General features: G+C 42.2%; 5 protein-coding genes across 5 annotated transcripts; 4 read left to right on the top strand and 1 right to left on the bottom strand.

Annotated features, from left to right (window-relative positions):
- Positions 1 to 1,757: 1,757 nt before the first annotated feature.
- On the bottom strand, positions 1,758 to 3,231 carry EAE98_009202 (uncharacterized protein; the record flags this gene model as incomplete). The annotated part of the gene is made up of 3 exons (XM_038956823.1): positions 1,758 to 2,755; positions 2,845 to 2,951; positions 3,008 to 3,231. 3 exons carry the CDS (start codon positions 3,229 to 3,231, stop codon positions 1,758 to 1,760), a joined length of 1,329 nt encoding a protein of 442 aa, XP_038806889.1.
- Positions 3,232 to 4,912: 1,681 nt separating this feature from the next.
- On the top strand, positions 4,913 to 7,139 carry EAE98_009201 (uncharacterized protein). The gene is made up of 3 exons (XM_038956822.1): positions 4,913 to 5,346; positions 5,396 to 6,734; positions 6,857 to 7,139. The coding sequence occupies exons 1-3, from the start codon at positions 5,058 to 5,060 to the stop codon at positions 7,101 to 7,103; spliced, it is 1,875 nt and encodes a 624-aa protein (XP_038806888.1). The 5' UTR covers positions 4,913 to 5,057; the 3' UTR covers positions 7,104 to 7,139.
- A 3,256-nt stretch (positions 7,140 to 10,395) lies between these two features.
- Positions 10,396 to 11,475, top strand: EAE98_009200 (uncharacterized protein; the record flags this gene model as incomplete). Its single annotated transcript, XM_038956821.1, has 1 exon — positions 10,396 to 11,475. One exon carries the CDS (start codon positions 10,396 to 10,398, stop codon positions 11,473 to 11,475), a length of 1,080 nt encoding a protein of 359 aa, XP_038806887.1.
- A 2,370-nt stretch (positions 11,476 to 13,845) lies between these two features.
- Positions 13,846 to 14,457, top strand: EAE98_009199 (uncharacterized protein; the record flags this gene model as incomplete). The annotated part of the gene is made up of 2 exons (XM_038956820.1): positions 13,846 to 14,107; positions 14,162 to 14,457. The coding sequence occupies 2 exons, from the start codon at positions 13,846 to 13,848 to the stop codon at positions 14,455 to 14,457; spliced, it is 558 nt and encodes a 185-aa protein (XP_038806886.1).
- A 434-nt stretch (positions 14,458 to 14,891) lies between these two features.
- EAE98_009198 (uncharacterized protein) lies at positions 14,892 to 15,946 on the top strand (the record flags this gene model as incomplete). The annotated part of the gene is made up of 2 exons (XM_038956819.1): positions 14,892 to 15,084; positions 15,135 to 15,946. 2 exons carry the CDS (start codon positions 14,892 to 14,894, stop codon positions 15,944 to 15,946), a joined length of 1,005 nt encoding a protein of 334 aa, XP_038806885.1.
- Between the last annotated feature and the right edge of the window lie 72 nt (positions 15,947 to 16,018).

Below are 16,018 nucleotides of genomic sequence, written 5' to 3'. Positions count from 1 at the left end.
GAAGAGACTCCATCCAGATGATCAAAGTTTATCTCTTTGCCAGTTCATTAGTGAAAGTTAAGAAAATAGGAACTGGTGGAAGAAAATTGATTGACGTCGTAAAGGACGCACGAACATGTACTCCATTGTCATATAATACAAAGTTTTTGCTTTAGCGCCTAGATACGGAGTAACGTGCCTTGAATACGCACAGTCGTAGGAGCACGGGTGGAGGCTAGTCCAGGATTAGATAAGCTACTAAATATCTACCACCTACCTCGTTGCTAACTTGCTACTTGGAATCTAATCCTGCGAGCATCAACAATAGAATGTTATCTATCTGGGTAGGTAGGCTCGTAGGTACCACGGACAGGTATCTGGATATTCTCGGCATTCTCGTATTGTAATGTGCTCATTGGAATCACAATATCGACAGATTTGACACCAAGAACCAAGAACCTATAAAACGGATTTTCAAGATCCCCGGATTTAGTTCAGCCTTTATCTCAACAAAATGCTCGGCGAACATTAGGTCGAAAAATATTTTATAGAGTTAATTATGCACGTCATCATCATCATTATCATCATATCCTACTCAAATACGCAGTACGATGGATCACAGCACTCTCCTTATCTTTCCGCTCTCGGACAATTGGTCTGTGAAGACTCGAAAGATACATCGCCAGTACCTTCACTAATTGGGTAGTTTTGTATAAAATGCATGCTGTTCCAGATACAACGAGACAGCGTCGTGATGAAGACCTTGTTTATCTCAAGTTGTAGCTGTGAGACAAATCCGATGGCCCTACAAGAACCAAAGATATATACTCGAATTACATGACACAGATGATCATGTCTAGTTGACATTGCTCGCTCAACCTTCAGTACCATACACACCTGAGCATCACACCGACGCCTCTAAATGATCGATTAACGATTGCAACACAGACAGGCTTCAGGACGCTAATGCGGGGTTTGTTGCACACGAAGCAGAGTAAGACGGGTTCAATTACATAGCAGCCCAAGTACATCATAAGAGGCACAGACATCGAAGGATCACAATGAGGGGTACATTGCATATTCGATCGAAAGTTCTGTTGCTCTTCAAATGATGTTGAGCCCGAAAGCCCAAAGAACCCGGCAAGAGTTAATACATACTCATCAATCTGATTTGAATTCATTTTCGGGTGTTATCAAAGCTAACACTTACATACAATCGCGAACCCCTCCACTCAACACCTCAACGTGGCATTCTATAGTCTATTCATCGACACACTCTGGCTTTATCAATTCTATGATATCTCCGTAATCCGGTACCCATCTGCCGACAAGTAAGAAGCTGTTTTCAGACCAGTGCAGCTTGAGGAAACATACAAGCGAGAACGATGTTATTCGAAGAATGGATCAACCTGGCAACATGCGCAAAGTTCTGCCTGCGACTGAAGGGCACAAAAATTACATATCTTCCCCTGGTTATGCTCAAATACAGCGAACGGAATTTCCTGATCACCGCAGTTTCTTTTATTTGGTCTCTATGTACAAAATTGAACGGGATATTGGGAGAATATATTTCAGCGGTCCATCCGAAGTCTATTTCAGTGACCTAATTGGTGCTTAGATGAACTTATATATTGGGGTTTCGAATGATTTGAAAGATATAAATCATAAATCGTCTGAAAGATTGAAGTTGGTACCTTAATGACTGTGCCCCGGGGTTTTCTTCAAATGGTTCAAGATAAGATTCATCTGATAGCCCTCCAAGGTATTGTTTCTCAAGTCTAAGCCAAAGGATCCGGTAAAGTGACTGGTGTATCCGTCCTCAACTTATTCGTAATCAACCCCTCAAAGGTACTACTCCAGCTAACTCTAGGAGTCAATGGATCCAATCCCCAAAGCTCGTCCAAAAACCCAATAATACTCGTATGCGTGTACTCGCCTCCCTTGTTCTTTCCCTTCTTCTCCACCACTCCCTTGCCAACCCACGGACTGATTAAAAGCGTTGGAACGCGGACACCCAAGCGTTTGAAATCAAATGTCATGTTCTTTCCATCGGGTGCCTTTTCAGTATATGTGAGATCATCTCCAGCCGGTACGTTTGTGGGGGGAGGAACATGATCACCAAAACCGCCGTGCTCGTCAAATGTGAGGATAAAGAGGGTTTCGTTCCATTGTGGGGACGATCTGATTGCTTCATAAATTCCTTTGATGAAGTTTTCGCCGGAGCTGATGGGTGATGGGGGGTGGTATGACTGATAAGAGCAGCACTCTGGGTTGATATATGTGAATTGGGGCAGTGTGCCTGCAGCCGCATCCTCGTAGAATTTTGTCAATGGGGCAATATTAGTCTTATATGCTCCAGAGCTAAGGGTCCAGTTGTAGAATGCAGCATCTGGGTTGAAACCGAGACCAGGTCCGAGGGTGGAGTTCTGGTAGTTCATCCAGGTGATGTCGTTCTCGGAAAGTTGTTCGAAGATGGATTTTACGGGAATACCGTAAACGTTGAAAGCGTTGTCATTTTTGCCGTGTCCATGCGATGTTCCACTCGTGATGTAGGCACGATTGGGATTGGTAGGGCCCGGGACAGCAGCGAACCAGCGGTCGAAAAGAACGAAGTTTTCGGCCATTGTGTTGAAGACCTTGACTTGATCAGGGGTGTAGTAGTTGATGGCTTCAGCAGCACGGGTCTTGTTCAAGGTGCTGTAGGTGATGGATTGTTCTGTCACAAAGCCACGCATGCTTTCGGATTGTGATCCAGATGGATGATATGTTGTGAAGACTTGTGTAAGTTAGCGAGCGGTACAAGATGTCTGATAGTCCGGACTATTGGAAACGCTGGAGTAGCAATAGAAACAAGGAGAACCATACGTTGCATATTAACACCACTTATACTGTGGTTTGGATCGTCTGCTGCAACATCGTTGGCACGAGGTCCAGCACACACATCGGCCTTTTGCCCAGGGTTTGACGCATTCCTTTCTGTCTGTCAATTGAAGTCCAACTAGGATTGTAAGCTTTTGAGAAAGCTTACATTGAATTGCAATAATTATGGTGTAATAATCCATCAATAGCTGAGTTGTAACTAAGGCCACCTGCGAAAGTATCAAATGACCTGTTTTCTTCGACGAGAACGACAACATTCTTGATTCGACTTTTCCACGAATTGTCAGTCGTCTCGTGATACTGAATATTCTGGGGAGCGGCCAGGGCAACGCCAGATAAGGCTGCAATCATTATCACCTCGAAACCGAACATCATGATACCAATAAAGATATTGCTTTCCCTTTAGATCAAGTCGTAGAATCGAAGATTCTTGCTGCTTCATATACACTCCCGGCCACCGCCGGCCGTTGGACTGCATTTGACAGCAGAGCACTAAGCACATGCACGTGTAGCCGTTGATAGGACAATGCTACATCATCAATATTGAAGTTGTACAGGAGACTGCAGATGGATATAGCCTCGACCCTGAACTTGCAGATATTTCAGAAAGTAGAACTCTCTACCTTCCTAATTCTTCGATCATCTTGCACATGGTGCAAGTCATTGGTCAAAATATATGCGTACGCGAGGACCCTTGCGTTACTATTTCTTAATAATAGTTTGCACAGAGAAAGTGTACTCCCTTCGACCTCAATCAACACTGGCTCGACTGGGTAAGATTTCGATATCTGGAGATTGAGGGTGGGGTAAGTCGTGTTGATCTGCGGATATATGTATCGGCTTTTATCCTTCGCAGCCAGTCGAATTCCGGTAACAAGCACGTGTGGATTTGAAAGACGAGTAGAAAATGGTGAATTAATAAACACGGGAACCGGCTTTCTCTATACGGCTCAAACCAAAGTTGTGAATAACGAGCTTACATAATTTACAATAATCGTCTCTCAGGATAAAGCTTGAAGTTTTGGAACCGAATTTCCAATCGCTCTATTATGCCACCTATATATTTCTCACACTGATGAGCCATATGTTTAGGCGTGATACTTCGAAGATGGCCGCAGGACGAGATGTTCAGTCTTCTTCCGAATTCAAAGGATACAAATGTAGGAAATATCGAGGGGAATGGTGAGTGGTGACAGAGCTTTATTAGCCAAAGAGCTAGAAGAGCACTTTTTACACTTTTTGCGATAGTGACAGCTCGAATCTAAGATAAACTGTACATAATATCTATCACAAACTAATCATACCGGGGATAGGAATCAAGGACATGAATGGGAGAAAGCTCTAAATCTTTCTGGATTCTCGTGTGTCACGTGTGCACTTCCCGTCGTGATTTGCCCCACTAAAGATACGAGGCTGGGAATACTGTACTCCCGTTTGTCTCGAGTTGTGTTGTGTTGTTTGCCGACTTCGGGGATTTTCTTATCTCGCCAGGGATGGGAGACTTCTTCAACATATCTAAGTATTGACATCGGTCAATTCAAGTGTTACTAACGCGGACTTCGTCATAGACAACTCGGTCTACTTAGAGGATGTGTGGAGGCTGAGTGCTATCTTGCAATTTTCGAGCCGTAAAGGTATTTGCCAATCGCTAGACATGACCACTGGGTTGATGCTTTTCTATCAGTTCTTACTTCAACTCAGATTGCAATATAGCAAAATCCTCGCTATGAGGATATCGGGTTCTGTTGCTTCTATTAAGAACATACATGTTCTCATAGGTATACATAGAAGTCTCGACTAATCTCGACTTGGTAGTATTCTACATTCTGAATAGTTTCGATTGAATACTACTGGGTAATAATTTCTCATTGCTCTATTACAATCAAAATCTTCTTAAAAGATCATAGACCTTATTACTCATTTATCTTATCTATGCGGGGCAACCTTTTCCAGGATGAACCGCAATCGAGGAATGCCGAAGGAGATATGCAGGAACCCATCATCGTATCTTGGTATTCTTGGCCATCTTATCGGTGGGATATTCCAAGACAAATTACTAAGTATTCATGGCCCTCAAAATAGCATTCCGCTTGTATCCCGTTGTTGGGAGTATAAATATCTGCTTTATTTCTATCGTTTGGGTGAACAGACAAGTATCGTGAGCGATCGGAGGAATTTAACTTGGTCAATCTGAGACTATGGCTTTCAGGATGTTGAAATCGGCTGCTGTGACGATGTCCCTGATGAGCATGGCAAATGCTGCCATCTCAATCTCGAAGACCGGAACTACCGTTGCTGTTAATGGCATCAGCTATTACGTTGGGGTCGACGCTGTTGCAACCATCCATTCCAAGCCGAGTACAGCAGACCTGGTTCCTTTGACGGTTATGAAAAGTTCAGAGGAAAGTTTCACCGCTGCTACATTCAAATCAATAGTTACCAATTACACTGCCTTCGACGACGTTTTCAATCCCGGATTCTTGGAAGGTATGCCCATTTTTTCAATCTCAATACCAACAATCGCTAACCAAATTAGCTGTCCACCTTGTTGGTTCTACTAATTCTAGTTCACTATCAACCGTTTGTCATGAATATGGAACTCAGAAGTTTACCAGCAATTCACACAATCAAGTGCCCCCAGGGCCATACTTTCTAACACCAAATACAGGCGAGCTCTTCAAGGCTTATCGCTTGTATTCTGATGTACAGGATGCTTTTACTGAAGGTACAATTGAGAACTCAGACGGAACGTTTTCCATTCTGAGTGCATCTATTCCTGGGGTGCAGAGTTCTACTATTGGCGTGCCTTCCAGGCTCTACTATACCAAAACTGCTGAAAAGCCTCTCGCTGGAGTCCGGCTTGGTGTTAAGGATATCTACGATATTGCAGGAATCAAGACCAGTAACGGCAATCGTGCATATTACGAGCTTTATCCACCAGCAAATGTTACCGGACCTGCTGTCCAGAGTTTGATTGACGCAGGAGCAATAATCGTCGGGAAAATGAAGACATCCCAATTTGCTAATGGAGAAAGTCCAACCGCTGACTGGGTGGATTATCACTGTCCTTTCAACGCCCGTGGTGATGGATACCAATCCCCATCCTCTTCTTCTTCTGGTCCTGGAGCTGGAATTGGTGCTTATGATTGGCTAGACATTGGCATTGGATCCGATACTGGTGGAAGTATTCGTAACCCATCTCAAGTCAATGGATGTTTCGGTAATAGACCATCCCATGGGATGGTTAGCTTGGATAACGTTATGCCTTTGTCTCCGACTCTTGACACCGCCGGTTTTCTCACCAGAGATCCAGTTTTGTGGCACGAAGCTGCTAAAGTCTTGTATGGAAACAATATCACAAGCAACTTCACTGAATTTCCCAAGAAGATCTGGACATCAGATTTCCCGGTGAATGCCACAACAGAGGCTGAATCAGTCTTACTTGATTTCCTGGCGAAGTTAGAAACGTTTCTTAATTCGACAAGCACAACTGCTCTAGATATGGGGGCTCTTTGGAACGAGACAACCCCATCTGGAGCCAATGGCTCATCAATTGACGACTTCCTCAGTCTTGTCTATCCCACCCTCATTACCCAACAACAGTACAGTCTCCTTGCCGAACCGTTTTATGCAGATTACGCTGCTGCAAATGATGGCGCCCGTCCTTTCATCGACCCCGTACCATTAAGCAGATGGGCTTGGGGACAAAACAACATCAGTGCTGATGCAACTGAACAAGCCATTTATAACAAAACCATTTTCATGGATTGGTTCGCCGCGGAAGTTGTACCTTCTAGCCCAATCAGCTGTAGTGAAAGTTTGTTTCTGTATCCCGGGACATTAGCAGAAACATCATATAGAAATGAATACACCAGGTACGTAAAATTTTCCACATATCGATAGGAATATCCAGCTGTCTGGACTGTGATCCAAAAATCAGAAACCTGAAACATTTGAAACTTGAATCCAATTTTTACTAACTGAGATCAATGAACAGTCTCCCAGAAGTACCGTCCGGATGGTCTGTCAGCCGCGTATCCAACTTTGCCGAAGTCCCCGATATGGTATTCCCAATAGGCCAAGCGGCATACAACTCTACCATATCACTGCAAACAGAGTATCTGCCGGTGGCAATTGACATTATTGCGAGGAAAGGGTGCGATGGGATGATTTTTGAACTGGCGGAACGGTTGTTAGAAGAAGGTATTCTGGTGGTTCCCAAAGCAGGGAGTGTAATGTATTGAATTTAGCGATTTCATTTTGGATAGTTATTTAATGTCTATATTTCAGTTGATCAACATTGAAGCTTTTAGGTGATGATTGCAGATGAAACGTTCATATTATTACGAGTAACTATATACGATAACCTCTGCAGTCAGTTGCTCAATCTCATTACCCAGACATCAAACGCTTCTTGTAAATACTTTGCAAATCATTTGCTTTTGCAGAAACTAAGATCCATCTTCACTAAACTTTCCCAGCAATGATTAGTGGCCAGCTATACATTGTGTATTCACACAGTTATTATATTCGACTGCGCTACGAACGTTTCCCCTTTATATCGGTACATCCACTCTCATTCCCAGGCACAAGGACTAAAAAAATGTATACAACGTGCACCCCTAATAGACAGATCCTTATAGAGAGGTTCTCCTGTACCGATATCAGTTGAGGGTGTGCGTTATACACGTTATTTTAAAGCCCATGTATTTAGGAGTAGAATTGGGAATTGGGAGTACAGGTATGGAAGAGAAGTTCCTCGTGTACCTTCCTCCCTTTCTCTTAATACTCTACGACTACGTATTCAAATCTATGTTACTATCCTAATTCGTGCTATTGTCACAACTTGTATTATTGTCCCGATTCATATCATTATCTCAACTCATGTTATTGTCCTAATTGATATTATTGTTCCGATCAGTATCATTATCCTAACTTAACATCATGCAATCAGTTTCACACTTTCATATTACCATAGCTCATCATAAACCACATGGTTTGGTCTAGTACAAAAAACATCCCAATTTTCCATAAAAACCTCAGCATGATAGTTTTATTTCAAAATTATAAAATGTTCCACCGACTTGATTTCTTGCTGTTTCAGTGTATTTCTGCTTCAGATTACCAGCTATGCTTTTACAAAATTTGTTCTTGTCCAGTGCATGAGTCTGTGCTGCCCCACTTGCCCCGCTCCAATCTGCAAATTTTGCTCTTTTTTTCTTCTTTTTTTCTCAGAAGCCAATTGAGTATCAAAATGATATGCGAAAGAACTTCAAAAATTGAAAACAATTGAGTATTTATGAAAGCAATGGATATTTGTTTGCTGTGAATTTTGATGTGTTGATAGGTAGATAAAGGAGGTAGGCGTTAGCCGAGGAGATTAACTACCACACGCTCTCTTTTCTCCAATCAAGAACATTTTGTGTCTATCGTAGCCTTTCGGAGATAATTCATAAGGCTGGCAGATATTTCTATAAGATTGATGTAACGATAAAGTATTAAATTAGAAGATGATTATGAGCTTGCTCCTCTTACCCCTCCAACAAGTCGCTTTCAACGTTGTGTCTTCGAGGTACTTCAGATGAGGTCAAATCTTTAAATAAGATTAGGTGGCTAAAATAGCAGGGTTCTGTGCTACTATTTGGAAAAAACAAAACGCTAGACGTCGCCTAACGTTAAGATCCCTTCGTTATCCCCTGCTTTAGCCCCCGTTTAGCCCCATATATCACATCCACATGCAAAAAGCAAAAGAAATTTGACCTACGCAGGGATCGAACCTGCAATCTCTTGATGCCGAATTGAAGGATAGAATCCTTTAATCGTAGTCAAGCGCCTTGCCATTGGGCCAGCAGGCCATATTATTTGATGGGGGAGGATATAAGATTTTGTCAATATATACCTAGAATTTTGGGAAGACTCAGTTGCCCAGTTGTTGACCAAATCTGCACATTGGGAAAGGTTTCTTATGACAGCACTTTCTGACTGTCAATTCATTTTCATGTGAAACGAAAATATAAAGTTGAACAATGATTGATACAAGTATTCAATTCTGCGAGAGCACATTTGAAAATCTGGCGAAATTTAAAACGGTAGACTTCCTCAAGGATGCCTCAATACTTGCTTCTAGCACTTTTCCTCCAAGAAAACACTTTGATTGGGGAAGCTATCAATACCAAGAATGTTGACCGTCTTCAGTCATCAATCAAAGGTGTTGGTAGTATAATTACCAACCTTCAATAATTCCGATTCAGCTTACTCTGGTTCGTACTTTACTTGGGTATATAAAACACCTCAGCAGCAAGCCGATACGTATATTCAGAAAGTCAAGATCCGTGGAGTATAAGGGGACTACGTAAGTAGAATCTTATGCGCGGTAGCTGGTTTTGTTTATTTTTTGCCTTCGTATTACAATAAAGAGAGTCTTTACTACAGCCTAGCATCAAACTCATGTTCTCTTGCGAATACAGCTTATCGAAGCGTATGTCAATTCTTAATTCGTCCAAAACTCGAAGTTAGAAGCACAAAATCAAACAGCAAAGATTGTGAGCAGTGCTCACCACAAATCTAGTGATTCATTTGTGTTTCTGTAGGTATCCGAATAGGTAAGGATAAGTGTAGGTCTCGATGTTTAAGATCTATTATGCGTGCTTCTTCTTCCGTGCTGCCATCGAAACTTGTTTATGCCTCTAGTGAGATCTTGATGCCCAAAAATCATTTGATACTATGTGGGTTTGCTACTTTGAAGATGATAGAGTATTCTATTTTAGAAGAAAAGACAAATTGGATTAATGACTTAGCAAGGAGTGATTAGGACTCGGCGGTTGCGTTCCCTTTCTTTCTTTGTGGATAATCTTCGAACCTGTTCTGAATCATCTAGACTATCCTGAATAATTATGTGTGTCATAATGAAAGACTTGAATCAGCACAATCAACCGACTCAAGGCATTACAGTAAATTTCCATAGCTCTTTATCTTCTTGTTGGTCTCATCAAACTACCCGTGCCACGGGAAGATTTCAGATACACATGTACTCTCCTTCAAGAAGATTCTACTTCCTGATATCAATCAATACCCAATGACAAAGCTCAAAGCTCTAAATCTGGGATTTATGATACGTTTTTGACTACAAGCACAAAAATTGCTACTGCTTGAATATTTTTTTAACCACAAAGTACGGCTATTCATGATTCATTTCCAGATCGACTGATCCCGAACTCGATCTTCTATCGTACTATCTAGCACAGACTTGCATATAACTAAGCAGTATGAAAGTCACAAGAAACAGTATCTTTGGGTCTTCTTTGAACCAAAGCAAAAGCCGTACCATGCTTCCTTTCACTTTACTATATATGGGTTACTCGATCCCCAAGAGTTCTAGATCTCAAGCAAATCATTAGACAAGCAAAAAACTACACATTAAATCAGCCAGATACTCAAACATACTCGCCCACAATAGAACATCAGTTTCGTCCGCGATCAGAGATTACTTGGAGTACGCGGTCACCGACTACCAAGCCAACATTTTACTTTCACAATATGTCGAACTCCTACGTCCGACCTCCTCATTATCAGAGACATCATCAGTCCATGCTGTTGAATCTTTCCAGCATACATCCGCACTTCGAGACAGATAATTTCGACCGCGAGTACCAAAAAGAACTTGCTTCGGTCATTTCTCAATATCCGCTGACTGGTTTGGACTTCTGTTATTACTGGACTGAGAAAGTCTTGTGGGATAGATTTCAATTATCTAGTGCATATGGCGAATTTCCTGGTAAATATGGTGGTCCCGAGTATATTGTTCAACAACAAGTTGGTCAATTGCCTCCCACTCCAGAATCTGCTGAACCAGCACCTGCGATAACTGCAGATTTCTTTGATAACATCTTGGAGAGTTTGGGGACTCCAAGCCGCCCTGCGAAACCTGTCCAACCAATCAGCGCTCAGGCTCCAGAGATGTCTAAAGCTGCCTACGAAACACCTGTCTCTAAACCTGTCCAACAACGAGTGGATCTCATGGCAATGCCATCTCGCAAACTAGCTCATAATCATTTCGAGGGATACCTCAAGCCTCCAAATACACCAGCTTCGGTCTCAATACAAGCACCCCGAGATTACCCCAAAGACTTTGTCTATCCCGAAAGCCCATACACTTCAGCACAAGACTCTCAAGCCTTTGCCAACGCCCCAGTCAATCCCGAAGGCCTAGGCACTTCGCAGACTTCAAATGAATTTCCGGTATCAACCACCGGACCCGACCCTCCAACTTCAACACCTTCATCGCTCTTAGCTGCTCGGCTTGCTTTACCTGGCTTCCCCAACCCCATTGCAACATCCAACTCCGCACCTGCTGCACCATCCTCGTCATTGACACCTCTTCCTCCTCTCCTACTCCCCGATTCAGTTGTCAAAGATCCCGACACTGGCGAACTCATCACAATAAAGATGTTTGAGCGTCGCTGTCTTGGTCGTGGTGCTGAAATTGCCATCAGACAGGCACAAGCTGCCGTTAAGGCGACACCAAATCGTATGACCAAGCCTGTAGCCCGTTTGTTGTTGGAGGATTCACTCACCACGGCATTGGCCAATATTATCCAAGAACAAAGCCAGCAGTAAAGTGCGAAATTTGGACCTAAGCGCGCCTCAATTTGCTTCTTTATTGCTGTTGTTCGTCCAGGCAGAATTGAAATTGTGTCCGACTAGGTATCTTCCCGGACAGGGCCTGTCCGATAGGCAGTGCGGGCTGTAACCGGAAGATAATGACTATAATTTTCGCAAACAACAGAAAGAAATGCCTATCGAACTCTTGAACTCAATTTAAGCCGCTCTACTTTCGATTGAGCTGGATTTAACAAGATATTCGGATTGTTCTAAGCGGCCATCAAACACTCCTCACTTAGCCAGGGTATTCAAGGCGAGGGCATTATGACTTCTCTAAGTTCTTGTCTCTTTCTTCTACTGATCGGATCTTGTTCTGCTTGTCATGGACCACGAATATTTGAACTATCTGCCATCTAGCAGATAACTCAACGGTTTGTGGTTCTTCGTCGATGAAGTATTGTACTCTATCTAAGAAGAACAGATACGATAAGTAAATGGGAAGCTCAAGGAACTCTTCAAGTTAGATTCTTCATAACAGCTCACTTAATTATTGAATAACTTCTGCTTACTTTGTTTCTTCTAATAGAGTAGTATGAGATGCGCATGATACATCCAGAAAGTGACACAGAAGCTGTACAGAATGAAATACCCTGTGGACGCAGCAATCAATCTCTCAAGTGAAGCTGGTAGCAAAACTAGGTAAGCACAATTGCATGTCTCCGGTCTATTCAAGATGTCCCTTTATATCTTGCAAAAAGAAGTTTAGAAAGTAATAGTCAGCTCTCATAAACGATTAACTAATTCCTAATCAAAGAAAACAAATGTTTCTAAAAAGCGAATTGTCCCTCTAAGATTTTGGATATAAAATATGTTAAAATAATCCAATTTTGCTATAAATCTAATTCATTTTTAATACACAATCTTCAAATTTTAAATAATATTTCAAAAAATTATACAACTATATTCAATAAAATTACAGCAATTTAATAATGTCGACTTCTTTTAGATTGTATCAGAATTTATAGTATTATTTATAAAATTCTGATATTTTTCAACAAATATTATAAATCTATTATCAAAATCTCACAGGGACGATTCGCTTTCTCCGACTAGGAACTAGGTAGTCGGCCGCTTGAAGAGCCGACTATTACTACAAGTTCCAAGAATCCAAACCTACAAAGAAATGATTGCAGAGGAACATGTAGAGATGATAAGTCGGGTAAATTGATGGCGCCAGGAAGAGGAAATATAAACGGGCAACATGGGAGTGGGAACTGAAGGAATACAACTTTTGTAGCATGTATCAATGGATGACCGAATGGAGGAAACCGAAGAAAGTCAAGAACAATGTACATTGATATCATTAAAGATTAGGGGTTAGGCTCTAGCTATGTGAATGTAGAATTGCTATCAATGAACGAGCAATGGAGAGCCTTATAGCTATTATACAGCCTGGCAAAAGATTCCCTGACAGAGCGGGAATGAATCAACCTTTGGGACATTGAGAAATAGAAAGATTGAGAAACTAAATACCTTCTGAAATATTTTAATAGAGAGAAACCCTATCAATGTTTATATCAAGCATAAGCACAACGACCTCACGTACATTGACCAAGTGAAAACTGTGTGAATACAAATGCATACTTATCAGTGCTCTTCACCGTCTCTCATAAAGCTATCCAATATTTCCAACGACAGCATATACAAAGAAACCCCATCGATTTCATATCCCAACACCAAAAAGTCCGTTTTCCTCAACCCCCCCTCCCAACAACTAGAGAAATCTAACCCCGATCCACGAACTTCTCACATAAACCAACCTCGATCGGCACATCCAACCTTGACATCTAACTTCAATTCACTACATCGTCACTTTCCCTCACAAATCTGATACTCCAAATCCAACAACAAAGAGACAACCATCGAGTGCCACCTAATCCATTCAAATCTGTCGGTCCGCTTAGTAATCTTGTAGAAAACAGCATTTCCGGCGCGGATTTAAATCTCGGAAATTAGGTTTCGAGCGAGCTGCGATTTTTTTATATGAGGTGAGAGATGAGACGAGAGGTGAATGTGACCACTTAGCTGCCTGGATGTGATTCACAGCCCGTTTCGAGTTCCTATCTACGGATCTTTTCCACGGCACAACCCGTTTCTCATTTCAACAAATTTGGAGAAAGAATATGGTGTGTTATTGCACGGTTGTCTAGCTTGATTGAAGATCTTTGGATTCCATTATTTAATTGTTAAGTTGCGTGCGACATTGACAGTTTGTTTCCCTGCGATTTCTTCTACAAAAGTCAAAGGTGTCAACAACGATACGTCGATACCTCGATATCAAAAACTCCATCAAGGTACCAAGCATCTCATCCAGTATTGCTCAACATGTCGCACCAAGCCATGCAAGATCCACCAATTCCCTTGGAAACTGGACCAGACAGTCTGATGCCGCAATCACTCTTGTCTCTCCCATCCCTCAAGCAGTACATGGTCCACCGATTGGTTCATGAAGGAACAACCATCATCACCATGGAAGCCGCATTGAGCCACTACGCTAGCCATTACCACACCATGGCCAATGTATGTGCTGGAGCAAGTGAAGGCACCATTACTTTCATGGCAGATAAGTTGTTCTGGCTTTCTCACTGCATGTTAAACATTGCCTCTTTCTACTTTGAGAGATTTTCTGATTGAAATATAGGGCCCCATGAGCAGTTTCCTCGCCAATATTGTTACTTGACTCCGGGGGATAGGGAGGTCATTCATCGGGCATATAGCAATATTCCTGTCGAACGCTTGAATGCCATGAATGATCAACTGTATCGTGCCCAACAGCAGAGATGTCTTCAGCTTTATGTCCAGGAGGCTCAGGCGTGGAGCAAGAGTATTGAGGATAAGATTGCGCAAATGGAACAGAAAGGAGAGAAGATTGAGGACCATGAGGCAGATGATCACCGAGATGAAGGTTTACAGCAATTGGCGCAACTTGAGGTTTGAGGGAAGAAGAAGCAAAAAGATGACTCTCGGATTACTGAGAGGCTTTGGGACAACCTGATTGTAATTCTACGCATAATAGTACATCGCGTTTAGAGTTACACAGGAGTTTCTAAAAGGTGGCCATGAGAAACCTATCAGGACTTCTAATGTACTTGAGGCGTTGCAATTGACTCGTGAGTCGATTAGCTAGCTTTCTTAGAACAATAAAAACATCATCACCCTAATCTATACTTTTGCTTTTTTAAGGTGACCGATTCTGAATATTTCCCATCTGAAGATTCACTATCGAATTTTCTCCGCCTCAACCTATTTTCTCGATAAGATTAGGTAGGTAGGTATCTTCAATTTTTTATCACCTCAACTACAGACACCATTGCAAAAATAAAACACAATAACGAAGCTCGCGGTGATACTACCTTAACTACTCTTTCATTATGGCTTATATACCATGCGGTAAATTTATGATAGCAAAGCTCGTTGATGATCAGAGTTTCGACCCCGCATACACAAAAAAGCAAGCCACGCGACTTTATCAGATTTGTTATAGAAAATATAGCAGAGGATATGTTCGAGTTGGCACAGAAAAGATGCTTTACATGGCAGATAAATGCTTTTGGCATCAATTCTGTAAGAGGTGTGGGATCAATGAGTAGAATGACTTCTGACAATGACTTCAGGGCCAGATGAGGAATTCCCAAGAGAAAATGCGCACGTTTTGCTGGGTAAAGAGGAAGGAAAAGCTACAAAGAAAAGTGAAAGCATCGCTGGAAAAATAAAGCAGGGCAATAAGCAAGATGACACTCAGAGTCGACAGAATGAAGCAGCAGAATTGGCACCGCAGCACAAGATCTCCAACACAAATAAACCAGTAAAGACTACCAATTTCAGAGAAGGTTCGCGACCAAAGCAGAATGCTGTAACTAGAGGCCGCACCAAGGCTTTGGGTGATACCAAAGGTATAGATTTGGGCATCCTTACAATACAACGAAGAAAAGAATACCGGAGAAAATTAAAACAAAATCTCTCGAGCAAGAAGCAGACGGCGGAAGCATCAGCAAGAGCCTTGTCCAAACGCGATTCAAAAGCATCTGTACTGAGTGAAAACTCACACATATTGCAAGGGGGCTTAGAGAAAGCGCAGTCGGCGTCCTTGAGCACGCAATTGCAGAGTCGGTCCTCAGAAGCGGCTGCAACAACAGCACACAAAGACCCAAACCCATTGGGAGAATCAAAACCATTGGAAGACTCACGACATTCGTCTGAAATAGCACAAGATCTTCAACTGAATCATTCCTCAAACCGGCTTCAGACACTTGATGAAATGATTGAAGAAGAAAAAGAGATTGCAAGTCAACTTAGATGTGTGCGTGTATCTTGTCCCAGTCCCGAGGAGAATAGAAAGATATGTCAGGGAGGGGATGACCTGGGGGCGGGTGACGGTAGAATTAAAGAAGCAGCAAATGACAGCCGTTTCTGCGTGATAATTTAAGGCCGACTTATGCTATGAAGCAATGTCCTTGTTGGCTACAAGGAACCGTCCAGGGTTATTACACGTATGCGT

The sequence above is a fragment of the Botrytis deweyae genome, assembly GCF_014898535.1.
Source record: "Botrytis deweyae strain B1 chromosome Unknown BDEW_026, whole genome shotgun sequence".
Lineage (NCBI taxonomy): Eukaryota > Fungi > Ascomycota > Leotiomycetes > Helotiales > Sclerotiniaceae > Botrytis > Botrytis deweyae.
Note: the sequence above shows the minus strand (reverse complement) of the source record. Positions and strands in the feature narration are given on the sequence as shown.